Source organism: Mixophyes fleayi, chromosome 2 (assembly GCF_038048845.1).
Source record: "Mixophyes fleayi isolate aMixFle1 chromosome 2, aMixFle1.hap1, whole genome shotgun sequence".
Classification (NCBI taxonomy): domain Eukaryota; kingdom Metazoa; phylum Chordata; class Amphibia; order Anura; family Limnodynastidae; genus Mixophyes; species Mixophyes fleayi.
In genome coordinates, this window is record NC_134403.1 from 43,799,767 (window position 1) to 43,826,234 (window position 26,468).

Genomic DNA, 26,468 nt, shown 5'->3' on the forward strand with positions numbered 1-26,468 from the left:
TGTCTTCCATCTGGGAATGTCAATTCTCTGGAGATCATTTATTTGATTTCCAGAAAAAATGTCCTCTCATTTTTCAAATAGAAAATCCTCCAGAGCAGGTGTATCTGCAGTAATCAACTCTCACATAGCACAACGTGGGGAATGAAACAAGAAACAAAGTAGTTCAACACCTACTGACACGTGTAACTTTTTTTTCTTTTTTTAAAGCTATAAAAAAAAATACAACTATTCCACAAATTCATTGCAACACTGTTAAAAAACCCAAAAACAACCCCTGATCTTAGTGATTTCCTTTCCATGATTAGCTATAGTATAACTATATAATGAAAATTAATGCTAAAAATGTTATTTCTTGCATATCCTCATATCCTTGATTCATTAGTCCCACAATTACAGTGCCACAAATACAGTGATGTAGCCCTCACTCATACCAAGGCTGACCTTTTTCAACTGACAGCATGTTGTCAATATACTTTTCCATTTGTATAAATGAGAATTTCACAGGGAAGGGGTATCAACACCACCACTGGTTATTTAAAACAGGTAGAAGAGAGGTATGCATTGCTGGACCTTTACATACATCAATGGACCAGCTGAACCCAGGAAACACCCAAGTAAGTACAATTCAATATCAAAGTATAACTTCCTATACTCCATCCCTGTAGAGTGAAGTCTCCACCTTGTCTATTGTGTCCACCTCCCATAAACATCAGCTATACCCTGTATTCTCAGAGTCACTTGCAGGTATGTGATACAGAAAAAATAACTTACTGTGTAGCTAGCAACATCGCTATTCACATCAAAGCCTGCGTCCTACAGAAAAGATATAAATTAAAACATGTGTGCAAGATAATTGAATGGTTCTATGCAACACGATAAAATATGAAAACATCAGGAATGTTAAAGCACTATTCTACTATAGATATCTTTGTGTGTAGTACAGTCATCGTTGAAGAATAAAGTATTATTTATATGATCGACACCATCACTGAGGTAGTAGCAGGCGTGGTGCTGCTCCGACTCAGTGGGGTAACCCATCCCCAATAATTTTTCGGAAGTTATAATAATGAGAATAGTCTAAGCGCACCAGTGGTTTTGTGGAAGATTGGTGCACTTGTAGTCGCATTAGGTTTGAAAATAGGATTGTGTCCAGAACACAACTTTGTAAATGTTGACAACAGTATGCAAAGAACCATACATGTGTAAGGTTGCAACTGTGTTACACACAGCTGGACATATCAATATTAAAGAATATCATACTCATATTCAATAAATTTAATGATCATAAAATAGGGTTTCATAAGTATCCTGTAGTTTCTGCAATATGCCAATAGTAAACGCGAGTAGATGGAATGTGCAGGCTCCTCTGCCGCGTCCAGTGCCCTTAGTGCAGTTGCGGTAAGGAGGTTTGTGCAGGTGAAAGTGAAGTCTCAGTAAGTATATTGTGATGACATAGCAGTTAGTAGTAGGCAGGGTTGGAACCAATATGTTTCACCTAAAAAGGCTTCCTCAAGGACCTCTTTACCAACAACTGCACTAAGGGCACGGGACGCGACAGCGGAGCATGCACATTTCATCTACACCCGCTTACTATTACCCTACTGCAGAAATCTTCAAAGGAGGGAGCAGCTTTACACCAGGACACTGCAGGTACCAGCTGTTACTCCACGCACATTGCTGAATACATCTACGTTCTAGCACCAGCTGATAAGACTTTTATTCCAGAGTTTCCGCTGCAACATAGGTTATGTACTATTAGCAATCTCACCAGTTCCATCACGTTACCAACAAGCAGACCGGACTGCGTGGTACTTTATACAGCAGTATGAACTCCCAGGCTGACACCTGTATGATTTGTATTTATTTTGTCAGAATTTCATCACATATGTACCAATCTGCAAGTCTAAGACCTATTTGCTTCATACTGTTCAGCCTGTAATTGCTGTATACCAACCTCACAAGTTTCCGGTTTAAGTCCACTACTGAATTCATTGACTTACTTGTGTTTGTATCAATGAATTGCTTTATGTGCCTTACCGTATATGCATGTGTACAACACAAAGGCTATATATTGGAATGATACACACTTTATAGTTATACTGCAATTAATTCTATAGAGAGATTTTTACTCATGAAAGCCAATTTTATTATCATTAAATTTATTAAATATAGGAGTATGATATTCTTTAATATTAACATGTCCAGCTACGTGTAACACAGTTGCAACCTTACACATGTATGATTCTTTGCACACTGTCATCAACATTTACCAAGTTGTATTCCGGACACAATCCTATTTTCAAAGCCAACATGACTACAAGTTCACCATTCTTCCACATAAACCACTGGTGCACTTAGACTAATCTCCTTGTTATAACTTCAGCATTAGGATCATATGAAAAACAATTGTATTTGTAATCCGTTAACTATTAATACCACTGCTCTAAGCCATTGTTTCCCAAACCCAGTCCTCAGGGACCCCTAACAGTGCAGGTTTTCCAGGAGACAAGGGAAATCGTTCTACCATCTGTGCATCTGTTTCAATGTGTCAGTCAGTAATTATTACACCTGTGCTCCAGCAAGGATATATAGAAAATATGCGCTGTAGGGGTACTTGAAGACTGGGTTTGGAAAACACTGCTCTAAGCCATACCACTGCATTTTTCAAATACTTCACAGTACAAACTGTTGAATTAAGAAGACCTGCTAGCATGTCTAATGTAAACCGAACAGTGCGCCGATATCTAGGCCCCCACCGCTAGCCATTCCACCCAATAGTGATAAAGATGACTCATGTTGCATTTTCAGGTATGTCTTAGTGTGAACTGGAAGAATTGGGCTACACAGGGATAATGATCACTAGCTCATTCTGCATTTTACATGCAGTCAGCACCACAGGTAAAGCGCTCAAAGTGTTAACAAGCATTATGGATACATGAAGTTATTCAAGTTCTGAGACTTTTATGTGGTTACTGAACTAATCAAGCAATTTCTCAGTAATTGTTTATAATTTGAAAACTGATAAACTAACATACATATAAAACACTTAGCCGCTACTTTACAGAAGTAGTTTGATTAAAAAAAAAAGTCAGAAGTATAGAAGTAAAAAAAAAGAAAACAGCACTAAGTTAAACACATACAGGAAGTACAAAATCTGTAGTATACAGTATTTTTTCATCTTTGCATTGACCTAAGTGCGCGCAAAACAAAATGCTACATCAAGATGATTTGCTGCACCATCTCTATATACAATTTGGCAAACGGTCCAAAAGATTTTACTACTGAATAAGTATACGGTCATTTTATTAGTTTTAATTTAATTAAATTAAACAAGAAAGGAAACTGATCATAGCAGAAGGGGCACTCTAGACTGATGGAGGTATATTTATCATCAAGGATCTGCATGATTGGAATTGAACTAAATATGAATTATACACTCTTGGCTCTACCATACATTATGCCAGTGCTCCTTATATCATCATTTATTTATATAGCGCCACTAATTCCGCAGCGCTGTACATAGAATGCACTCACATCAGTCCCTGCCCCAATAGAGCTTACGGTCTAAATTTCCTAACACACACACAGACTAGGGTCAATTTGACAGTAGCCAATTAACCTACTAGTATGGTTTATTTTTGGATTGTGGGAGGAAACCGAAGCACACATAGGAAACCCACACAAACCCAAACAAAAAGAGAAAGATCATATAATGGTTGTACACTAAACTGAATAAAGTCACAAATTTAATAATCTTTAACAAGAACATGCATCAATTTATTTCTGCACGTAAAAATCCTGAAAAAGAACAAAAAAAAATAAAACTAAAGAATGTGGGGAAAAATAAATAAATAAGGCAAATGTGAATGAAAAAATGAAATTAGTATATTTCAGTAATATCGATAATATATCCAATCATCCAGGGTAACAGGACAATATTTCAAAAGAGTGTCCTCTACATTTATTATTGGATTTTAATCACTTTCATAGATAATGAGCAGCCAACTGAGACAGACACAGACTGTACTTTTCTTATACACATCTTATATAGTTGAACCAAACAAAGCAACAGACAACCACTTGAATGTACTGCGGCCTACTTTGTCAAACACTTACTTTTTTTTTCTTCTCACAATCCTTGGGAATACAATGTGAATATTTCTCCAAAATAGCAGAAACCGAAGCATTTCCACAATACAGATAAACAGAGGCAATACCTCGAGGACCTTGTGGAGGTTCCTATGGACATGCAAGAATAACACAGGAAATATCCATTACAAGCTTGCCAACGTAAAAATGATTTTACAATCCATTTGGTAAAATATTACATATTAGTTGATAAAAATATAAATAAATATACAAGAAAACTATATAGTGAAAATCAAAATGTTGTAAAAATTGCAACAGCTCTACTGAGTACAAAGGGCTGATGGCTTTCTCCCTTGTTAAATGTAGCAATATACTATACATCTCTCAGCACTTAATTTGTGGGGGCTAGGAGTAGAAACAGTACACCAAAGGCAGACTTATTGCCGGTCACACGGACATCTGCTGTGATAACAGTAGTAGGAGAGTTTCTAAACTAAGGTTTTCTTTTAGGTCTCCACACCAGGTGACAGCCATCAAAAAGAAAACATTTTTCACGGGAGCCTCTTACACCAAGAATATTCTAAATCTTAAGGCTTTTCAATAGTAACTACAATGTTTATATTGGCAATTATTTCAATACAATTTCAAGCTTATTCCCCTTCCCATTTAACTGAATTGCAGGGACCCACACTGGGACCCACTTCTTCAGCGCTGCTGGGGTCCCTGATGAAATGGAACTCCACAAAAAAGGGCCTTGAATCACATTTAAACCGTCAAGAGCAGCTGTGTTGGCCTGGCAAGCTGCTGCATCAGCACGCCCATTCAGGCTGCCCATGCATTTAATTAAGGACTAACAGTGCAGAGAAAGGAGGGCACATAAGAGACCACCACAACTAAGGTAGGGGGCAGAACTAATGTATTGTACAAAAAAATATTAAAAGTGTGAAATTGCCTTTAAAATACTCTGCATGGTATAATCAAGAGATTAACTGTCTCTGTTTAAGTGCACATGGATGAATTTCAAGCTGTTTTCAACGGATTGGTACTCCTGCTATCCAGGTATCTTATAATGAATGCATTTCAGACATTTAAAATAAATAAGTAAATACAAGCCTTCAGACATGAATTGTTATTTTACCTGAAGTTTAAATTAAAATTGGATTTTTATACTTACATAAGATCTGTTTCTCTTAGTCCATTGAGGGACACCGGGAACACTGGGGTATAGAGTAGTGGAGATAGGTGATGACACTTTAAAAACTTGTTAACTAGTCCCAGTTCAACCATCTCTATACCACACTCTCTATACCACACTTTCTGTACAGCAGTCAGTTTATGTGTAACCAAGCCCCACAGAAAAAGAGACACTAGAGAAAAAAAACAACAGAAATTGAGGACATCCCAAGGGACAATGTGGACATCTCAAAGCCGCAATTACACGTGGGAACGCTCAGAAGAAACAGCGCAAAGCACCTCTCTCCCAAAACTTGCATCCCCTCATGCAAACACATTAAACCTGTAAAACCGAGTAAAAGTGTGAACAGAGAATCAGGTAGCTGTCCGACATAGCTGCTCAGTCGAAGCACCATGCTGAGCCGCCCAAGAAGTACTCAACCAACCTCATGGAGAGAGCCCAAAGAATTTAAAGGATCTGGCAATCCAATCCCATTATAAGACTGACTGATAACAACTGTAATCCTCCGAGCAATAGACACTTCAGAGGCTGGCCAGCCTCTCGTGTGCATCATCACAGAGGACTAAAAGATCCTACAGCTTGCACACATCTTTAGTCCTACGCACAGATGTACGCAAAACCCGGACTACATCTAGAGAACGAAGAGAAACTTCGTCCTCCGAAGACCTACAGTTGGTCAGGGCAAGGCTGAGAATGTCTTCATTTATGTGGAATATTAACATCGCCTTAGGGAGGAGTGAAGACTTAGTTCATAGAATTGCCCAATTATTGTGAAGAATGAGAAGAGAAAAGTTGCATGATAATGCTGCAAGGTTTGAAACTCTTCTAGTGGACGACATGGCCAGGAGGAAAACGGTTTCCAAAGTCAAAAATGTTAAATCCATTGTGTTCAAGGACTCAAATGGGGAATGCTATAAAGCATTTAACACCAAGTTTAAATCTCAAGGAGCTATAGGAGGAACATACGGAGGCTGTACATGAAGTACCCCCTAAAGGAAAGTTTGAACATCAGGCATCATAGCAAGTCTTCTTTGAAAGAAGACCGAAAGAGCAGACACCTGACCCTGAAGTGAAATAAGGCATAGACCAACACCCAGCAGAAACATAAGCAACTTGGATAACCGAAAAGAGGCGGTAGAGTACCCCTTTCTTTCACACCAGGCAATATATGTTCTCCAGACACAATGATATATTTTAGCTGAACCCAGTTTGCGAGCACAAAGCATGATTGCACCATGGGCTCAGATAAACCCTTTGCCTGAAGGATCATGGCTTCAACAGCCACTACATTAAAGCCAGACGTTCTAAACAGGTCTGGTTGAAGCGGCAGACGTCACGACCGACCCCCCTCCATGGAAAGAACATCGGTGTACCAAGCCCTTCGAGGCCAGTCCGACGCTACCAGAATGCAGTAAGCATGGCTACCAGTGGGAATAAGTAAACCAAGTAAAACCACCAAGGAACGGACATGGTGTCTACTAAGACAGCCAGAGGATCTCTGATAAAGGAGCAGAAGAGCTGGACTTTGCGTTTCAACTGAGACACCATGTTGATGTCTGGTTGACCCCACCTGTCTACCAACTGGCAAAATACCTAGAGATGAAGGGACCATTCATTGGGATGCAGAGGTCGTCTGCTGAGAAAATCTGTTTCCCAATTTTCTACCCTTGGGTATAAAAATGGCCATTACCCCCTGAACATGAGATTCGGCATACAGAAAGACCATGTGCATCTCTAGCATGGCTAATGGACTCTAGGTGCCGCTCTGTTGGTTGAGATATGCCACAGCTGTGGAAAATGTTGCGCGCTGATCAAAACAATGTCTGCAGTTCCAACACACTGATTGGACTCGAAGAATCTAAGCTCCCAAAAGCCCCGAAACTGGGTGTAAAGACAGACTGCACACCAACCCTGAAGGTTGGCATCTGTTGTAATCAAGATCCAGTTGGAACTCCTGTGTATGAAAATAAGCAAACCTGACCACCACGAAAGTAGATACCATCTTGCCCAGAACCCACATGCAGAGATCGTACCATCTTCTGTAAAGCCTGAATTTTGTCTGGGGACAAGAACACCCGCTGTTGTTGGGTGTCAAATAGAAGGCCCAAAACATCATCCGTTAGGTCAGAGTCAATTTGGGACTTTTTGAAGTTGAGGATCCAACCGTGGGACTCCAGTGTCTTAGTCATTACCTGAATATAGGACAGGAGAACATCTGGGGAATCCGCCTTTAGAAGATCGTCCAGGTAAGAGATGATCGTAATCCCCTTGGGCCGCAATAGCGCAGCCATGACAGCTATGATCTTTGTGAAGACCCGCGGATTTGTGGCCAGAACAAAAGGAAGTGCCTGGAATTGGTACTGATCTGACTGAACCGCAAACCTGACGAGGGACTGATGACCCTCTTAGATGGGAACATGCAGATAGGCATCCTTGATTTCTAGAGCCACAATGAACTCCCCTTGTTCCATAATGTGAATTACCAATCTCTTGAATCTGGGCACCCTGACCTGGGCGTTTAATGATTTGAGATTCAGAATTGGCCTGAACGAGTAGTCAGCTTTTGAAACAAGAAACAGATTGGAATAAAACCCCAAACCTTTTTGTAATTCCTAACCTGAAATAACTACTGAAGAAGACATCAGGAACTCTTGCAGAGCCAGTTGCTTTATTGGAAATGCGGGAAGCCTGGTGGAAAAAAAAACCCTGGGAGGATAACTGAGGAGATCGACCATGTACCCCAGGCCCATAATTCCCAATACCCGGAAATCCGTGATAGACTGAATTCACTGATCCCTTAATCGAAGAAGATGGGCTCCCACCATGGCAGACTGTAGAGGGGCAGAATGCCTGTCACCCCGACTGCTTGTATGCTAACTTAGCTGCTGGATGCCGAGCAGACCAGGCCTGAGTTCGTGCTGCACACCACCACTATTGGCGGATGATTGGTCTCTGGGGAACTGACCCATCGAGTACTGACCCTGAGACCTGCCTGACGATCGAAAGGACCAGCATCTGGACATCTTTGGCTTGGCAGCATTTATAGAAATAAAAAAGTACTTTTACCTCCTGCTGCTTGACTGATAATGGTGTCCAGCTGAACACCAAACAAAACACCCCCAGAAAAGGGAATTGTTTGAAGAGCTTATTATACCCATCAGCATCCCAGGACTCATGTTTATGGTCTGCGTTGTCCTTAAGAGTGGCTGAGTTGGGGAGAGGGAAGGTAGTGACCTTAGCCAGCCTTGCAACTTGAGCGTTCAGTCATGGAGGTGCCTCCCATTTTGCGAGAACCTCAGGGGTAAAAGGAAAACAAGACTACAGCCGACACAGTCATAAGTTCCAGGGACACCTGGAACTTACGTTCTGGTAAAGACCAGGATCACCCAACAAATCTTTCAATTGAGACTAAGAAGGAAAAGACTAAGTCTTTGTCCACCATGTAAAGAGAGAGGGCACCGCAGTCTCAGGGACTACCGCCTCAGGAATCTTCAGTACCTGACGCCCAGCCTGTATCAAATCCTCTACACCCTGCAGGGACGCCACCACCCACCTGCGTTTAGGAGAGACGGATGGCGTAGAGGATTGCAACAGTCTCTCCAAGGAGGAAGAAACCAAACCCTATACACCAATGTCGCAAGACCAAGTACCCAGGTCGGTTCTTCAGAATCCACAACCACAGGACCAGCCGGACCCTGGCTTAGGGAACCAAGAACAGAATCCACCCCACTCACTCCAAAGGCACGGGGATATGGAGAAGGACCACCCACTGATTGAGACCGCAAAAATTGGGCAACCTCAGCCATAGTATTAGTCAGTGACTGAGGCCAGGCTGGCTCTGCCGAGTCAGTAACAGAACCCCCTGGCGCACACAGCGAGCGTTCCCTAGACTGGCAGGCTGCACACAAAGCATTCGTGCCTAACAGTCCGGACTGCAAATTAGGGTTACAGTCAGCACAGGTGAACTTCGACATAGAAGTCACCCCAACCTTAAGGATCTCACCCTATCTGACATGTTACACAAAGATGGGACAAAACACACTGAAAAAAGAAAAAAAATACAGTGAAAAAGACAAGCAGCACACAATCAAAGCACAGAAAGCGAGCCTGCTATACAGCCAATGAGCACAAAAAGTCTAAGGGACAAACCACAGAGAAAAAAAACCACCCTATAACCCGTTACCATACAAGACAAGGGACAGAAAAGGGAGACGCTGGAGTTCAAAATGGCTGCCTATTCTGGTGTCTGCTGTCTGCAAATGAGGAGTGAAAGACCACCATGGAAGAAGTGCAAGAAGAGGGAAGAAGCACCTCCCACCAGGGCCGAGCACTGAATGCAGCAGGACAGCCACCTCCACCAATACAGTGCCTAAAAAGGGGCTTACACCATCACTGTAACCCCTACCCGACCCAGCCCGCTAAGTATACTAATGGCTGCCTCTAGTAAGAGACAGCCACCCAGGGGGCCCATTGTGGCCAGCTCCCCAGAGGTGTTCAGCGATGGGAGCGAAGGGACGGCACTGGAGGTACCTCCATGGCACCTCCAATCCCCCGCAACAGGCAGCGCACAGCTGTCCGTGCTGTGCGCTGCCATTCAGACAGGAACCGCCGGTCCCCCCGGTGACAGCTGTTATTTGGCAGGGAGCAGAAGCCTCAGATTCAAATATAAAAACAAACTACATTAAATAAAGGTGAACAGGGCTGCAAAAGCCCTAAAACAGCCCGATTCGCCCAACACTAAACTAAACTGGCTCCTATACAGGTAATGGGGTATAGAGAGGGAGGAGCTCGGAATAGTTAAGTTCTTAAAGTGCCCATTGTCTATCCCCACTACTCTATAGCCCAATGTCCCCCAATAGTAGAATAGAGAAAAATGAAGCATTTGTATGCCTGTGACCACCACACCTTCTACTTTAGCTGGGTTGAGCGAGGGAGTGTAAATCATCTCTGTTAAATACCGACTGGTAAATGTGCTGCCTATCATTTTAAAAACTAACCTATTCAAGACGTTTATTAGAAAATGCTCCACACAACAAAAATAAATTCATCATTTTAAAAGAACACCAAGACAAGACCCACATTTCACTTTATATGGTAATAAATAAAGTAAGAATTTATGTAATTATGGCTAACTACACATCTGATCTTTACAAAACAACAATATAAGAAAAGAGAGATACCACAACATGAACGCTGACAATTCTATCCAAGAGAAGTTCTTTTAGAAACTGAATAGCATCTGGTTGCCAACATTCACCAACCTAGTAAGACCATAAAAAAGAAAAGTCAATAAAATTAAATTATGAAGAGCATACATATTGTGATTAAATGTCAGAAAGATAAACAATAAAAACGGCCAGGTGAACAACATAAAACATTTTATAAACTGGGTTATTCTTCCCGCTAAACAATTAAAACAAACAAACAAAATAAAACCCCAAACAAACACAAAAATACATTTCTCACAAAGCTGGTGATGTAAAGATCTATACTCCTGTGCGCACACACTATGGATCTTGCTGAATAAATAGAGGATACTTCTATTTACATGTTAAACCTAACTGGAAATCTTGAATATTTCTGTGCATTTGTCACTGCTCATACTACAGTTATAAAGAGGTTGGGGCAAAGACACTCCCCATATTAGAGTGCAGAAAAGGCAATTATGAACTACAAGAACTGAATATCGAAGTACATTTTGCCATGGTAAATGTGGGCAATGACTGCTAACTTTTGGGTTAAACTATTACTGTTACCTGAAGCGGCACTTACGATCACATATTTTTGGGTTTTAGACTGCATGCTTTAAAGCAATCAAGATGATGGATCAAAGGGTTCCCAAATTAGCAGTCACATTTTACTCAAGCATCAAAGAAATGCAAAACAAGCAATTTAGAAGGAGAGACATATTTCCACTTTTGGTAGCATACTATCTACAATTACTAAAATTTTACAATACATCACAGGCAACTTGTTTAATAAATAAGTGCTCCCTTTTAATACTACACAATTCATAGTGCCATCCTTACTTACTTGCTATCTCTCAAATGTGCCCAAGATTAATTAGTTCCATTCCTCTTTAAATTGCCATTATTTCTATAATAATGGATGCTGTACTAAGATGGCTGCATATAAAGGCAGCATGTAATTGTAAACATAATTACTCACATGAAGTAAATCACTCAGCTGGCATGGTATGGAAAATCGTGGAATGCTCGGATTAAACACACAAGGGTAAAGGTGGCATTTGGGGATTTTTTCAGTATATCCGAAATCTTCATATTGAACCTATTAAAACAGTAAATGTTTTTAGACAAAATAAGCTGATAATATTGCCTTCAGAGCTGGTGGTGGTTTATACCTCTGTAACCAGATCTTAGTCAGTTATGCCCTGCATAGTATTCCCCATAAAGTACTCTTTATATTCTTAATGTAAACATGCAAATATGATGTTTTGTAAAATATTAAAATACATATCAATTTGACATCCACTAGCTAAGGAAAATCAAACAAACAAAAATAATATACCATATTTCTATCATTGTTACTTTTACACACTACGAGCAACCCCACAAAATTCTACCTATTCTTCTGGTTCACATAAGTCACAGAAATAAGTTTTGGGAGCAGAAAAAAGGTTGTTTACAAGAACTTTTATTTTCATATACTATTTACAGAACATAAATTATATTATAGATTTAAAGACAATATGTGAAAAGCATATAAAAAAATTCCTATATGAAGAAAATTATGAATGGCACTCACGGGACGGGACTTTAATAAATACTTAAGTGATTGCCCCTCTTTCCAGTTTTGAGTGTGCACTTATACTGTTGATGCTGGAGTGCACTGTCATTTTTTTTTTTTAATTTGTACACATTTTAATAGCCAGGAGATAATATGAGGGGTCATTTTCTACAACAGCAGTTACTATTAGGTACATTTTAGCATAGATCCATAACCGTAATGCCATGCATGTGATAACTGAGTCCGCTGTAAATAACAGGCTCTGTCAGGAGTAAGGGGGTCAGGTAGATGCATGCCTACACCATCTCTAAAATGTTTGCTTTAATTTCCTAAACTGAACTATAAAAGCGACAGCTAGAATAGGACCTATCGCTATGGGCAGTACGACAGTTCTCCTGTGCACTAGTTTCCATAAAAGGTCTCCAACTGTGTAAATAGTTAATTACAACAATGAAGAAATGCAATGCAAAACATATTTTGTGCCATAAAACTCTGGAAACAAACCAAAATATTTAAAATAAATTTATATATATATATATATATATATATATATATATATATATATATATATAAATATATTGAAAGCTCATTCCTCTACCTTAATCATATCGCCTCCAAGAATTTCGAGAACCTTTCCTCTGTATGACATGGTGTCTGACCCTTTAATGAGACAACCTTCACCTTTTTTCCAGGAGTATGGTGCCATTAAGCCGAGACATTTGAACGAATTTTGGATATCAAGCATAAGCATGCCAAGCTCATTTTCTAAAAAAATAAAATAAAATAATTTTTTTTTATATATATATATATATATATATATATATATATATATATATATATATATATATATATATATTGCATATTATGTTCCAAATACAAAGGCAGATATGATTATAGTTAAGAGAGATCATTAGCATCCACTTCAAAAATGTGTAAGACAAGAAAATCTAATATTGAATGTCTTTCCTGTTTACATCATTATTTTTTGGATTATTTGATATCCTCACACAAAAGAGCAAATCTGAAACAAGTCAAATTACCATCACTGGAAACAGGTAAGTTGGTGATCATCATGTGACATCTTAAGAGATGTCATTTGGCCCATTGCCCTTGTGTAAAAAAACAAACAAACACGCTTTCGTCACTTCCCACAGTAAATTGAACGCACTGAAAGTGACCATCTGACTCCTGGGTGGTGGAAGTGTGGCCACGTATTTTATTCTGTATCATGTCTCCTATTGGGTGTAAAAAAATAACCCACTGTCTGTCTCCCACTACTGCAGATGGAGAACACAATATATAATAATTGTAACAAAATAAAATTGCATTGGAAAGAGAAAGATTTAGGGCTAGATTTACTAAGCTGCGGGCTTGAAAAAGTGGGGATGTTGCCTATAGCAACCAATCAGATTCTAGCTGTCATTTTGTAGAAGGTACTAAATAAATGAAAGCTAGAATCTGATTGGTTGCTATAAGCAACATCCCCACTTTTTCAAACCCGCAGCTTAGTAAATCTAGCCCTTAGTCTTGAGAGAGACTGGTGGATAAGAATGGTATTTTACAGAAACAATGAAGCAAACAGTATAAATAGTATAATAAATTAATTTCTTCTTCTCAAGAGACTTGATATTTCATATAAATAATAAAGTCATATTTTTTAGGTAGTGGCCCTTTAAGGACTCATACCCAGGTGTTTTTCTTCATTAGCACTTTTAATGTCACATTAATGTGACAATAATTATTATTCCAAGCGAATCCATACCCATTTACAATTTTACTTGCACTGCAGTTATCAGATAGTATATTAAGGATTGTCAAATGCGAAAAAACTCCAATGGGTACGAGACCTAAGACAGAAAAATGTAAGCATGATGGTCATATCAACCATCACCAAGAAAATCAGTGGTAACATTCCTTAAATACCTAGGTGTAAAACACTAATTTAAGCTTGAAAACACTTACGATCTGCTTGCACTTATTTAAAAAAAATGACATGGATCTACTGAGAGAAGATGAAGCACAAAGGCCATCTACTGTCATTAAAAAAATATTAATGAATTTATTAGATTATAGCATGGATTCTCAAAACTGCCTTCAGGTATCACAAACTATACACATGTATGTGAATCTCCTTGCAGAAGCAGATGAATGTCTCTGACTGTATGAAAACTATTACACCTATGAGGAGACTAACAAAACAAGCTCTGTTGGGCCAAGTGCACATTTGTGTCTTGTGTCTGCTCCATCTGCTTTTAACAAACTGTGGGCAATAGTTGAAAACATTTTCAGACTTTTTCTAATCCATGTACATTAACTTTATTTTTTCTATATTGCCTGCTACAGTCTTTGGCCATTGACATCTAATATTTTAAAAGTCAATGAGGATGCATAAAAAATACAAATTTTATAGGTTTTTAATACATTTTCATTTTGTATTTAAAATGAAAACCAATTCTTATCAGTTTTTGTCAATTCAATCAGGGACAGCATATTTTTCAGAACAAGAACATTGTGGATGTGACTAAATAAATTCCGGATCAAAATTCCAGAAAAATTAAATGAATAAAAATTGGAACATAAAAGGATTATAAACTCAAGGACTAGAAATAAAACAGGACCAAGGGGATTCAAATTTAAGAACCTCTCTATGCAGCTGTAAATCAAACTACATTTTTTTTAATATTCACATCAAGTTATGAAAAAAAACAACACTCAAGTCCCAAATTTATACAAACTTTTCTAGCATCAACATCTCTACTCTGCTAGATATAACATTTAGTAACTTGTCTGAGCAGGAGAGCTTTTAACAGCTTAAAGCAACTGTGTTACCCAGGGATTGCTGGATCACGTGTATAGTTCCATCTTCAGCTACATAGCTAACTTTAGCTACAAATGTTTTCTCATTAGGTAAGGGTGGAGAAAGGTAAGGTTCATCAATGGTCGTTTCCACCACAGGGTCTTCAGATATTGGAACAATGTTTTCCTCTCCAGTTACTGTCTTGTCTGACTCAGACACAGGTGCTGATATAACTTCTTGTACTGAAACATCTGCATTGTCAGCCAATTTTGTAGTTTCATTAACATCCATCAGGGAATCGTGTTTTTTGAACCTGCAAAAAAGTGTAGCAGGTATACCATCAATACATTAAGAAATTGTATCCATAATTCGACTACATTTGAAAAACATTTCACAGAGGGTTACAAAACAGTAGCATTTTTTAACTAAGAACCACAGAAACTTTGTATTCTTCTTAACAAAAAAACAACAAAAAAGTTTTTGTATCTCAGCTCTACAAAAGATATCACTCACTCCCTGTAACACATTCATTGCATAGTCTAGTAAAATTGGAACCAGACAATTTTATTTTACTGGACAATACTCTTTGACCCCATAACTCACACATTAGCATTTGTACACATGAATGCTTTGCAAATTGAAAAAAAATAAAAATAAAAACGCTCCTAAAACTAAAATGTCTGAGAATTTAAATTTTGGCAATTTTACACAAAGCACACATATTTGGTATTTATACTTAAGCGAACAAGAGACTTATATTTGGAATACATTTCTGGGGTTGCAGTAATTTCCTCAAAGTAATTTTGTGAAGAATCGTGGAAGTGTTTCATTTTTTTCTTATTCTCCACATTTTTGTTTGATATACAGATTACATACAATAAAGATATTTATTCCAGTATGCTACCACAATAAAGCCTTATTTATCCTGTTAAATACAATAAAATTGGACTGGTCTTGCCTTGATTATTGCAATCTTCTTCTCTCTGGCTTCCCTGACAAATGTCTCTCCCCCCTGAAATCTCTGCTGAATGCGGCGTTGCGCCTAATCTTCCTTTCCAGATGTTCCTCTTCCGCTGTCTTTCTCCACAAAGCCATTCATTGGCTCCCCAATTCCTCCAGAATACAATTCAAGTTGCTTATAAAGCCCCCACCCCTCCTACATCTCCAACCTTTGTCAAGAAATACTCCCCATTTTACTCAAGTCCTGTCAATGACCATTGCCTCTCCTCATCATCACCACCACCACACACTCCCGCCTTCAGGAATTTGCCCATGCTGCTCACTAGGGGCCTGATTCATTAAGGATCTTAACTAAAGAAATTTTATTTCAATCTCCTGGATAAAACCATGTTACAATGCAAGGGGTGCAAATTAGTATTTTGCTTTGCACATAAGTTAAATACTGTTTTTTCACGTAGCACACAAATACTTGATACCTCATTTTTACACTGAAATTTAAAGTTGATATTTGTGTGCTACATGAAAAAACAGTCCGTATTTAACTTATGTTGCAAAACAAAAATACTAATTTGCACCCCTTGCATTGTAACATGGTTTTGACCAGGAGACTGAAATAAGATGTTTCTCAAGTTAAGATCCTTAATGAACCAGGCCCTACATTTGGAAATTCCTGCCTTGCCCAAATAGACACACCTCAAACTTTGAATCTTTCAAACACACCTTTTCACACTTGCCTACCTGACCCCATCTCAAGACAATTTCCACCTCACAATTCACCTGTCTCTTTCACTTCTCCTCTATAGACTCTGCTTACTACCCTAACTATCAAAAGTTTGGCCCTCTTTACCTCTTATCTCCACATCCTCTTGCAAGGTTTCCTTTGTTCTAGTTGTGACTTTTCATGTAGTTTTCTCTATAGTCTCTTGTATTGATTTTTCCCGATTCTATGGTTTCACCTGTTCTATACTTATCTATATTTTTGCTATTGTTTGTCGATTGTGTGGCACCATATAAATAAATGATGATGATGACATAGTTGAATCGTTTCCATGTGAAAGCGGTGGATTGCTCCCTATTCAATTCACTGCAACCTGTCTCAGTGAGGACAATTGAATGCTTAGGATATGTCCAGAGGAACATTTTCACTCACTCTTTTTATTTAAGAACCCTATTCCGGTGAATGTAGAGGTGTTATCAGAGCATCTTGTTAGCATTTCCAAAATATCATCCCTTAAATTAAAAAGTCAATACATATGAACGAACACTAAACTATTAATACGTAAAATGGTAAGACTAAATAGACCAGTCAACAATATGCAGTGTCTCTGGGATATATTTTGAAAACAAATATCTTTATGTTCTGTATTTTAGCTGTACATGATGGGAAGCACCACATTTGATCCTAATTTTAGATTGCACATGTTTTTATTCGTACCCTTAAAACATTAAGTTGCACTTTCCAATATGAACTTTGCTCATCAGTAATTGTTGACAGGGAAAAAGAAAACACATTTTAAGTACATACCTTCTATCTCTCAATGCCAAGCCTTTTCTTATTAAGTGATCAGACACATCAACCAACTGGCCTGCTTCATTCTTGATTAAGATTCTAACAGGAAAAGGCCAATGTGATGCATTATCCTAAAGAAAATGAAGGAATATCAAAAGTGAAAACCATAAAATGATCTGAAAGACTGTGGTTTTATGGCTCTGCTATATACTAAAATGTCAAACATTGGGTGAATAAAGGGAGAGGATTTTTATACTCACCGTACAATATATTTGTATGAATCCATTTGGGGGACACTTCTTACCACAGGTTATAGAGGGCGCTGTACTGGGAGTAAGGCACTACTAAAACTAAAGAATTGTCTGCCCCCTTGTACCCGAGACCCTTCATTTTGTTAACTAACAAAGCCAATAGGATAGCACTGATAGTTCAAACAAACAAGAACGACACTCAACCGGAAAAGAGAACGAAAAACATAAAAACATAAAGGGGTGAAAGCACAGTGTCCCACAAATGTATTCAGAGTAACTGATTTTATGTTTAGCACAAAAATCCTCTTTTCTCATTCAATCCATTTGGGCAACTGCTTATCATGGAAACATTCCAAAACTGCCCCTAAGGATGAGTAAGCTCAGACACACGCACAGGATGCAAGCAAAACTTTTCGCCCAAGACTGCCATCTTTTGAAACAGACATTGAACCTGTAGAATCTGGTAAAGGTGTGGACGGAGGACCAGGATGCTGCCCGACAACTGTTCAACCGAGGCTCCATGCCGTGCTGCCTAGGAGGGACTCATCGATCTGGTAGAGTGGTCTATAACAACTTCCGGAATTGGACTTCCTCTTCATATATAGGCCTGACGGATGGTAGCCTTAATCCACCTCGTAACTGTCTGTTTCATTGGCATCCTCTATTTTGTGTGTAGTACAGAACAGGGAGGGTATCTGTTCTACACACAGGCTGATGAACCCACATAAATCCTCAAGGCCCTAGTCACATCCAATAGGTAGAGTGATCCCTCCCATCAACATGCCAGCGATAACAATATCTTAGTTGAGATTACATTTTGACACCATGTTGGGCTGGAGAGAAGCTGTGTTGTTGTTAAAGACAATAAATGGTGACCTGCAAGACAGAGCAGCCAATTCAGACACTCATTTAACTGAAGCGATGGCCAGCAAAAAGGACACCTTCCAGGTAAGAAACTTCAGGTCAATGGATTTCAGAGGTTCGAAAGGCAGGTTCTGTAGCTCCGAAAGGACCAAGTTCACTTCCCCCGGTGCAACTGGTGGAACAGAGGGTGGATGCACATGAAGAACCCCCTGAAGAAAGGTCTGGACCTCAGGTATAGTAGCCAGTTTTCTCTGAAAGAAGATAGAAAACTCAGACACCTGGACTTTGAGTGAGGCTTATCTCAACCCCCTGTCCAGACCATCCTGTAAGGACAAGAAGCAAGCCAATATAAAGAAAGAAGTGAGAATACCTTTATGTTAACAATGGGCTATGTACGTTTTCCACACTTTGTGGTTTCCTGAACTTGATCAAGGTCTGGATGACCACCTCTGATATAACCTTAGCAGAAAGAATCATGGCCTTAACCGTCATGCCACAGCCATGATGCTGACCAACTTAATTCAGATGGGTCTGTTCACTAAGAGGGACTGAGCCTGCAACAAAGCGTTGAGATCAGCTTGTAGACATTTATTGGCAAGTCGTGCTTCCCCCTTCGGGATCAAAGCTCCTGAAAACGGAGGTCCAGCATCACCGCTCCCCATTCCTACAGGCTAGCATCCATGGTTATGATTGCCCAGCCCCAGACAGAGAAGGTGAAGCCCTGGTTGAAATATTTCTTCATCGGCCACCACAAAAAGGACTGACGGGTCTGTGGCGACAGTTTGAAAAGCTGTGCTACCAAATTAGGATTGGACTTCAACTAGCTGGTTAGAGTTTCGTCCTGGAAAGTTTGTGAATGGAAGCGACCAAACTGCACTGCTTTGAAGCAAGATACCATCCTTCCCACCAGCTTCACATAATGGGAGACAACAAGGCCTTCAATTGTTTTTGAACGGCCTTAATATGCTACTCTAGCAATATTTAAAATTACTCTGACACCTTGTGTTGAAGAGTAGACCCAGAACAATTATAAGCTGGGAACAGACTGAAGTTTTGATGGTTTATCACCTAGCTGTGCGATTCCAGCATTTTCGCTGTTAAGCACAAGTGAGATGTGAGGTTTCCCCCTCAAACTTGAGAAGGCTGTGGTGTCCTTTCCATACTTAGTTGTGGCGAAACCCTTCCTCTATGTCCATGGAGGAGAGAAATTAGTCTTACTCCATGGAGTTTATTACAGATCATATGGACTCCATCCTGAATTTCTACACCTGCAAGTGTAAGTTTAGGGAATCAGGTTCAGGATGGGCAGGAAAGAAAATTCTGGTTTCTGTAAAATAAATTGGTTGAATAGTAGCCCAAATGACAACAGGAACTAGATAGCCCTTTGCAGGGCCAGTCTGCTGGCACTGTCTCTTGGAAGGGGAGTGGAAAGGAAACACTTGGGAGGTAGACCCAAAAGGTCCAAGATGTACCCTCTTTTCACTATGCTTCCCACCTAAACATCTGAAGAATGAATCCACAAAAGAACAGGAGCCAGATTCCCATCATTGAGCTATTTGGGAGGGGAACAGTCATGCGGATTGTTTTTCAGCGGCATTGGAACCAGGACGTCTGCCCACCCAAGCCAGCTTAGATCTTTGGTGAGCCCATCATGGTGCAAGGTCTAGCCCCTCATGGAAGGTCTTCTACTTTATTAGCCTTTGGGTTACTAACAGGAATAAATCTTTCCTCATGTGGCCTGAGACATAATCTTGTCCAGTTCTAGACTGAAAAGGACAGTCCCCTCAAAAAGTAAGGCCTCCAGAGTCTATTTGGACTCTGTATCTGCCTCCCATGTTCGAAGCCAGAGAGTTCGACTGGCTGCTACCACTAAGACTGAGGTTCTGGATAGCGTCACCTCCTTTACATGGTCCGCCGACTACATCAACTACGATCTAATCAATCCCAGATTGTATGCCCTCATTGAATTGAGCAGCCAATTTTTTCCCCCCTTTTTGTTTTTCAAAGCAGGTGCTAGAATGAGTCTGAGCGAGGAACCTGTTGTGACAAAGATGGATATTAAAAACCCTTTGCATTTCCTATTGTTGCGACCTTTTAAGGAACCCCTTAGATTGTACGCTCCTCTGAGCAGGGCCATCTCTCCTCCTGTTTCCACCACTTCTAACTCTGCTCTCCAGCTACTTAGCCCTCCTCCTCGAGGGTCCTCCACCCCACGTCCACTCTCGCTCCCTCCTACCCCCTGGGGGTCTCCCTGTCTTAAGCGCCATCCTTCTTGGGCCCCGTCATTTGCGGATCCTCCCTCCCCCTTCCCCGCCCTCTCTAGCTGTGCATTGAGCTAACTGAGTTGCTGTGTTTACTGTACTGTGCTGTCTCCCATTGTATTGTAATTTTGTTTGTCTCTGTACGGCGCTGCGGACGCCTTGTGGCGCCTTATAAATAAATATTAATAATAATAATAATAATAATAAAGCAGCATTCGCAACAGGAATCGTAGTAGTTTTCACAAGTCAACGGATGCAGTGTGAAGCCCTGGACAATGTTCTGCTCTGGCATTCATGTGAATGTTATTTTGACAAGTACCACCTGTCTAAACATTCAATGGCCTCTGTGAAGAAGATCATGCGCCTTGCCACACTGCAAAAATTGTTCAGGAATGGTTTGAGGAGCATGACATAGTGTTGAAGGTGCTGGGAACCCTTGGGACCTGGCATTCATGTGGATATTACTTTGACACGTACCAGCTACCTAAACATTGTTGCAGACCAAGTACACTCCTTCATGGCAATGGTATACCCTGATGGCAGTGGCCTCTTTCAGCAGGATAATGCACCCTGCGTTGACTTGGCCTCCAAATATCCCAGATCTCAATCAGATCGAGCATCTATGGGATGTACTGGAAAAACAAGTCAACCATGGAAGGCCCACCTCGCAACTTACAGGACTTAAAGGATCTGTTGGTATTAGAATTTTTAAGAACACAAAACCAAAGGATATTAAACTTAAATTAATACCATAGAATTCACAAAGTCATAATGTTTAAAAAAAACCAGTTATATCTAATTGACATAGAGAAGTAAGTGCAAAAAATCTTTGACACAAAGCCACAGAACTGTCAAAACTGGACTTGTATAACTTGACAAATGGGGAAAAGCTAGAAGTTTTGGATAAATAAAATGTATCTTCATTAACTCAAAATATACCATAAATGCCTTCTTGAACTTCCCACAGATATGGGAAACTGGCAGACAAAAACTGCCACGAAAAACACCAGCAGGATCATGAGAAACACCATTGGGTCACAGACCCATAGATGGGTAAGCTTATTACTCAGTCACAATGCCAATAGTTTTATTCCAGGTCAGAACCAATCGTTCTGCAAGATGCTTCCCTCATAGGTGTCTGAGAGACATATTCCACAAACAAAGTGGAGGCGCTGTTTTTCAAGGGTTGAGACCATGGACCCCTCCACTCTTACACAGTATTTGATGGTAATGCACGAGTTGGTCATAAATGAGGATATTAGTTCCTTTATAGAGCAAATTCTGTCCTGTGGGAGAAACACTTTCTGAAGTACCATCTTGAAATGGAGTCAAAAGAACACCATGAAGATCAATGGGTTAAGCGCTAATTTGGGCCTGTTTAAGATCTAACAATGAGGCTCTAGAAGCTAACTAGTAAGCTAAAGAAGGTGAAATTCCAGCTGGATCAGGCTATCACCAGAATATTGTCCAAATCAAGAGCAATGCAGAAACACCACCATAGAGGCCATAACACACACAAGTGAGTGCCCTAAACTGGAGGTAAGCTGCACAGAAAGCAAAGCAGAGGTCATTCTGGTGATCCTCCAATATTGAGATATTAAAGGTAGGCATCCTTAATATTCAAGGGTGAAAACATATTCCCTTATGGTTTGAATCACTGACAAACAATTCAATTGCTGCTTAAGAAAGAATTTGTTGGGACCTACAGATGAAAAACAGGTCAGAAGCAAACATTTCCATTTGGGCCCTGGGAAGATATTGGGGTAAAAACCCTGACCTCTCCGATAATTATTAACCCTTATTTAAAACAGCACTAAGATAAGATATTATGCAGGGCTATAAAGAAAATGTTTAGTCATTCACATAAGACACTGGTCCAGAGGAGCTTAAAGTCCAAATTCTCTACCACACAAAACTAACATTACCCTTCAAGCATGTTCAGCACTTGGGAGGCAGCAATGCTAACATCTGTGCCACAATGCTGGGTATGATAGGACAGTGCCACCATGTTGCACATGTTCTCACTCGCCATAGGGGGTTCTTATTTTGAAGGGCTTTATTATTTTAGCTGTGTTGCCACTGAGAAAGCAGCCTGGGACTGTGAATTTAGCTCTCTTACTGTTTCATGTTCAGTGAGTAAAATAAACTCAATGTAGTAATTTGTTCGGGTCTTCTCAAGTTCCGGACAAACCCTGTAAAAACGAGCATATACAAGGATATTTTGGAAGTATTATCTGGTGACCAAGATTTAAGCCAGTAGACACTGCAACACTAACTGGGGATACAGCCACTAGTTGTGCAGAATTAGGAGAAGTTTTCATCTGCGTGGGACGTGTCTAAGATATTAGAGACTGTGTCATTTTCCTACAAATTATTCCAGCCAATACAATTTGGAATTGGCTTTAGCGACCCAAGGGGCTTTAAAAGAGTGGTCTGTGTGCTTAACAAGAGGTGAAAAATAGGCTCTAATGCACCTAATCCATTTTACATCTTTTCTGAGGGGTCCCTAAAAGGATGCAGCACCTGGAATAGGACTCCAAAAGTGCATCTGTGCTTTTTCACTAACAACTACTCATTAAAGAGCTGAACTGGGTGAAACAAAACTGGGTATCAGGATTGTTTTGTATGCTTGCTTCTTTTTATTTCTAAAAGAAAGCAAGAGTGGTGACATTGATCCCGAATGTCCAGGGCTGAGCCCTGATAAGGCTGTCGACAAAATCATTTGCAAGGACAGACGCATTGGATTCCGGAGAAGCTATAGAACTGTGTAAGTCCCCATTTTCCTCATCTTCTCTAGTTTTGCTTTCTCTGCTCAAGGAAAGGTCCACTGCAACCTGTTTGAAACGGAATCCAAAAACCCAATCGGTGGAAACACTAGCGTTTGGGGAATCCTAAGGCATCTGCAGACATTCAGCTTTCCTTGAATGACCAAAAATGCCCCCCCAACAGAAAAGGCAAATAGACCAAAAATGGCTATAGATGGGGCACAATCTGGCACAGACCTGACACACTATCCTGCCAGCTGCTCAAATGTCTACATTATATTCAGCGCGGTGCTGCAAATCATTGTAACAATCAGATCGAGAAATAAAATATAAAAGTATTAATAGTTTAATGCAAAGTATTTTTTTTAAAGAATGGAGAGGATTTCTAGAGCAAACACACACCAATTAAATAAAAAAATGCACATGGACATGCATGTTATTTTCTGTCATCACATTTCTAGGTCAATAAAACCTGAGCAATTTAGAGGCTTAAACTCAAACTGCTGCATGCTTGCCTTAAGTTTAGAAATTTCCAGTTACAAAGTAAGAAAACGATGCAATTTTAACAACTCCGTGTTTTGTTTTAGCTATAAAATGTTCATTTCAGATTTTTTTTTTTTTTACTAGTGGCCAGATACGCACTGCAATCAAGCGTGGTCAGTCATATACATTATTCCGTAATGATCTGGAAATTGGAGAATATTTATATGTGGATGTAATTTAAAGCCAATGGCATAAATCATACATGTAATTAAGCATAATTATGTACATGAACATTTTCACAGTACTGACTTCAATTATCACTGTGGCTGTGGCTCCACTGAGATAATAGCACAGAAAGTCACAAGCTGTCGCTGTCCAGTTTTCACATCCACCAGCAGGCCTAATAAAATAAAATCAAAATACAAATAAAGCATAATTATACAGTCAAATAACACCATACGGACATAAGATATCCTAATAGGAATATGGTGGAGGAAAAGGCAGAAGTCATTTAATCTGTGTGTCAGCAATAAGGCTGATTGACTGGCTATGCAGTGACTTCCTGTGTCTGAGGACACAAGAAAATAGATCCTACCTGGCAGAGAGTGGGTCAAGCTCCACCAATACAGGTATATCAAGAGTTTTACTCTTAATGTACCTCCATTGGTGGAGCTTAACACCACAGCAATATCTGTATTTTAGGAAGGGTAAGAAGAAATATGTTGTGCAGAACATTGATAAAGCAGAGAGAAAAAAAGGTAACGCAATATCATACAGTGGTCACCAAGGCCCACCTCCTACAGCCACTGAGAAGATCTTCTGAATAGCTTGATGATGAGGGGGGAGATGGGGGCAAACTGAGGTGAGTCTGTGGCATATTTAAATGTAATTTAGCATATTTTAGGAATGATGCTCCAAATGACAAAAACAACACTTAACTGGATGAGAGAAAAGAGTTCTGTATAAGATATTTCCTAACTATACAATAATATTAACAGTTTATGTTATCTACATGTTGTCTGACAAGTATTTTATTATGAAAAACATACTTTATATCCATCAATGAGCACTCCAGACACATAGTACCATAAATCTTAAGGGTTTCATCTAAGGTTCTTAGATTTATAACATCCGTCACTTCTTCCATTCCAAAATCATAACAAAAAACCTAAAAAATATAAAAGCATTATACATTGACAAAGTAGAAAGCAAATAAAAACTACAGAAAAATGAAAAAGGGTCAGAATGAGTTATACACGAGAGGGACATTCCTTGAAAGGCATTTTCTACAATAAAAAACACTACATTCTTGGCCAAAACATATTGGCAAACTTGTACCACCCCCTCTTTATAACTCAAATTCCTCTAAACATAAGTTGAAATTAACAGCAGTATTTGGTCTCCACGATTCTCTCTATTAATATTACAAAAACTTTGTTTCTTATTCTGAATTTAATACTGTATATCCTTTTAAATCAGAAAATGAAAAGAAATGGCATATACAAAATTATTGATACCCTAGACCTAATATTTGGTAGCACAGCCTTTGGCCAAAATAACAGCAATCAACCACTTTCAATATCCATGCACGAGTTTCCTGCACTAATCTACTGGCAGTTGGTCCATTCTTTTTCTACAAAATGCTCCAGTTCTCCCAAATTTGAAGAGTGCCTTCTTGTAACTCCTGTATTCTGATCTAACTACAGATGTTATAAGGAATTTAGATGTGGCCACTTCAGAACACCCCTGGCATCTTGTCATGAACCATTCCACTTGGTGCTTTTTGAAGTGTGTTAGGGGGTCATTGCCCTGCTGGAAGACCCATGACTTTCGACTGAGCCCCAGCACTCTGAGACTGGGTTCAACATTGAGCTCCAAAATGGCCTGTCAAATATTTCATGTTCTCATGCACATGTTCAATGCACCAAGTGCCACATGCAGCACAGCAACCCCAAAATATGATTGAGCCTCTTTTATGTTTGACTGTAGGGAAGGTGTTCTTTTCTTTGAAAATTTAATTTTGCTCTCAGTAAACATAGGGGTAATGTGTTTTACCAAAAAAGTTCTAATTTGGTTGAAATCGTCCACATCACGTTCTCACAGAAGGAATTTGGCTTGTTCTGATGTGTTTTGGCAAACTCCAATGAGGCTTTCTTATGTCTCTCTCAGCAGTGTGGCCCTCCTACAATATTGAGCTGGTGACAGATGAAGCAAGAAGAAATAGTCATACCTTGTGACTGAAGATCAGATTGAATCTGTTTGGCAGTTGATCGTGGTGCTTTCTCAACCATTTAAACAATCCTCCGCTGCATTTTTCTTTTGCGCTCAAGCCGAGAGCACCGTGAGCTTTAAACTCCCTAACAACATTACGTACAGTGGAAACGGTAACATCAAGGTCTCTTGAGATTGATTTGTAGCCTTGACATTATCCATGCTTGGCTACAATCTTCTGTCTGACTTCCTCAGATAAATCTCTAGCTTTCTTTCTGGTCTTCATGCTCATTGCAGTACACAAGGAAACATAAACCCAGAGAATCAGTCCATTT

The 26,468-nt window shown here is 39.6% G+C and overlaps 1 protein-coding gene across 3 annotated transcripts in view; it reads right to left on the reverse strand.

Annotated features, from left to right (window-relative positions):
- RNF17 (ring finger protein 17) overlaps window positions 1–26,468 on the reverse strand; it is a 187,592-nt gene that overhangs the window by 15,959 nt on the left and 145,165 nt on the right. For all 3 annotated transcript variants that reach the window (XM_075198887.1, XM_075198885.1, XM_075198886.1), the window contains 9 exons: window positions 24,972–25,090; window positions 24,232–24,322; window positions 17,314–17,429; window positions 14,861–15,141; window positions 12,630–12,796; window positions 11,453–11,572; window positions 10,465–10,545; window positions 4,117–4,239; window positions 772–813 (listed from right to left, as the gene is read on the reverse strand). In XM_075198887.1, coding sequence (XP_075054988.1) covers window positions 772–813; window positions 4,117–4,239; window positions 10,465–10,545; window positions 11,453–11,572; window positions 12,630–12,796; window positions 14,861–15,141; window positions 17,314–17,429; window positions 24,232–24,322; window positions 24,972–25,090 — 1,140 coding nt within the window. The remainder of the gene's footprint in view (window positions 1–771; window positions 814–4,116; window positions 4,240–10,464; window positions 10,546–11,452; window positions 11,573–12,629; window positions 12,797–14,860; window positions 15,142–17,313; window positions 17,430–24,231; window positions 24,323–24,971; window positions 25,091–26,468) is intronic.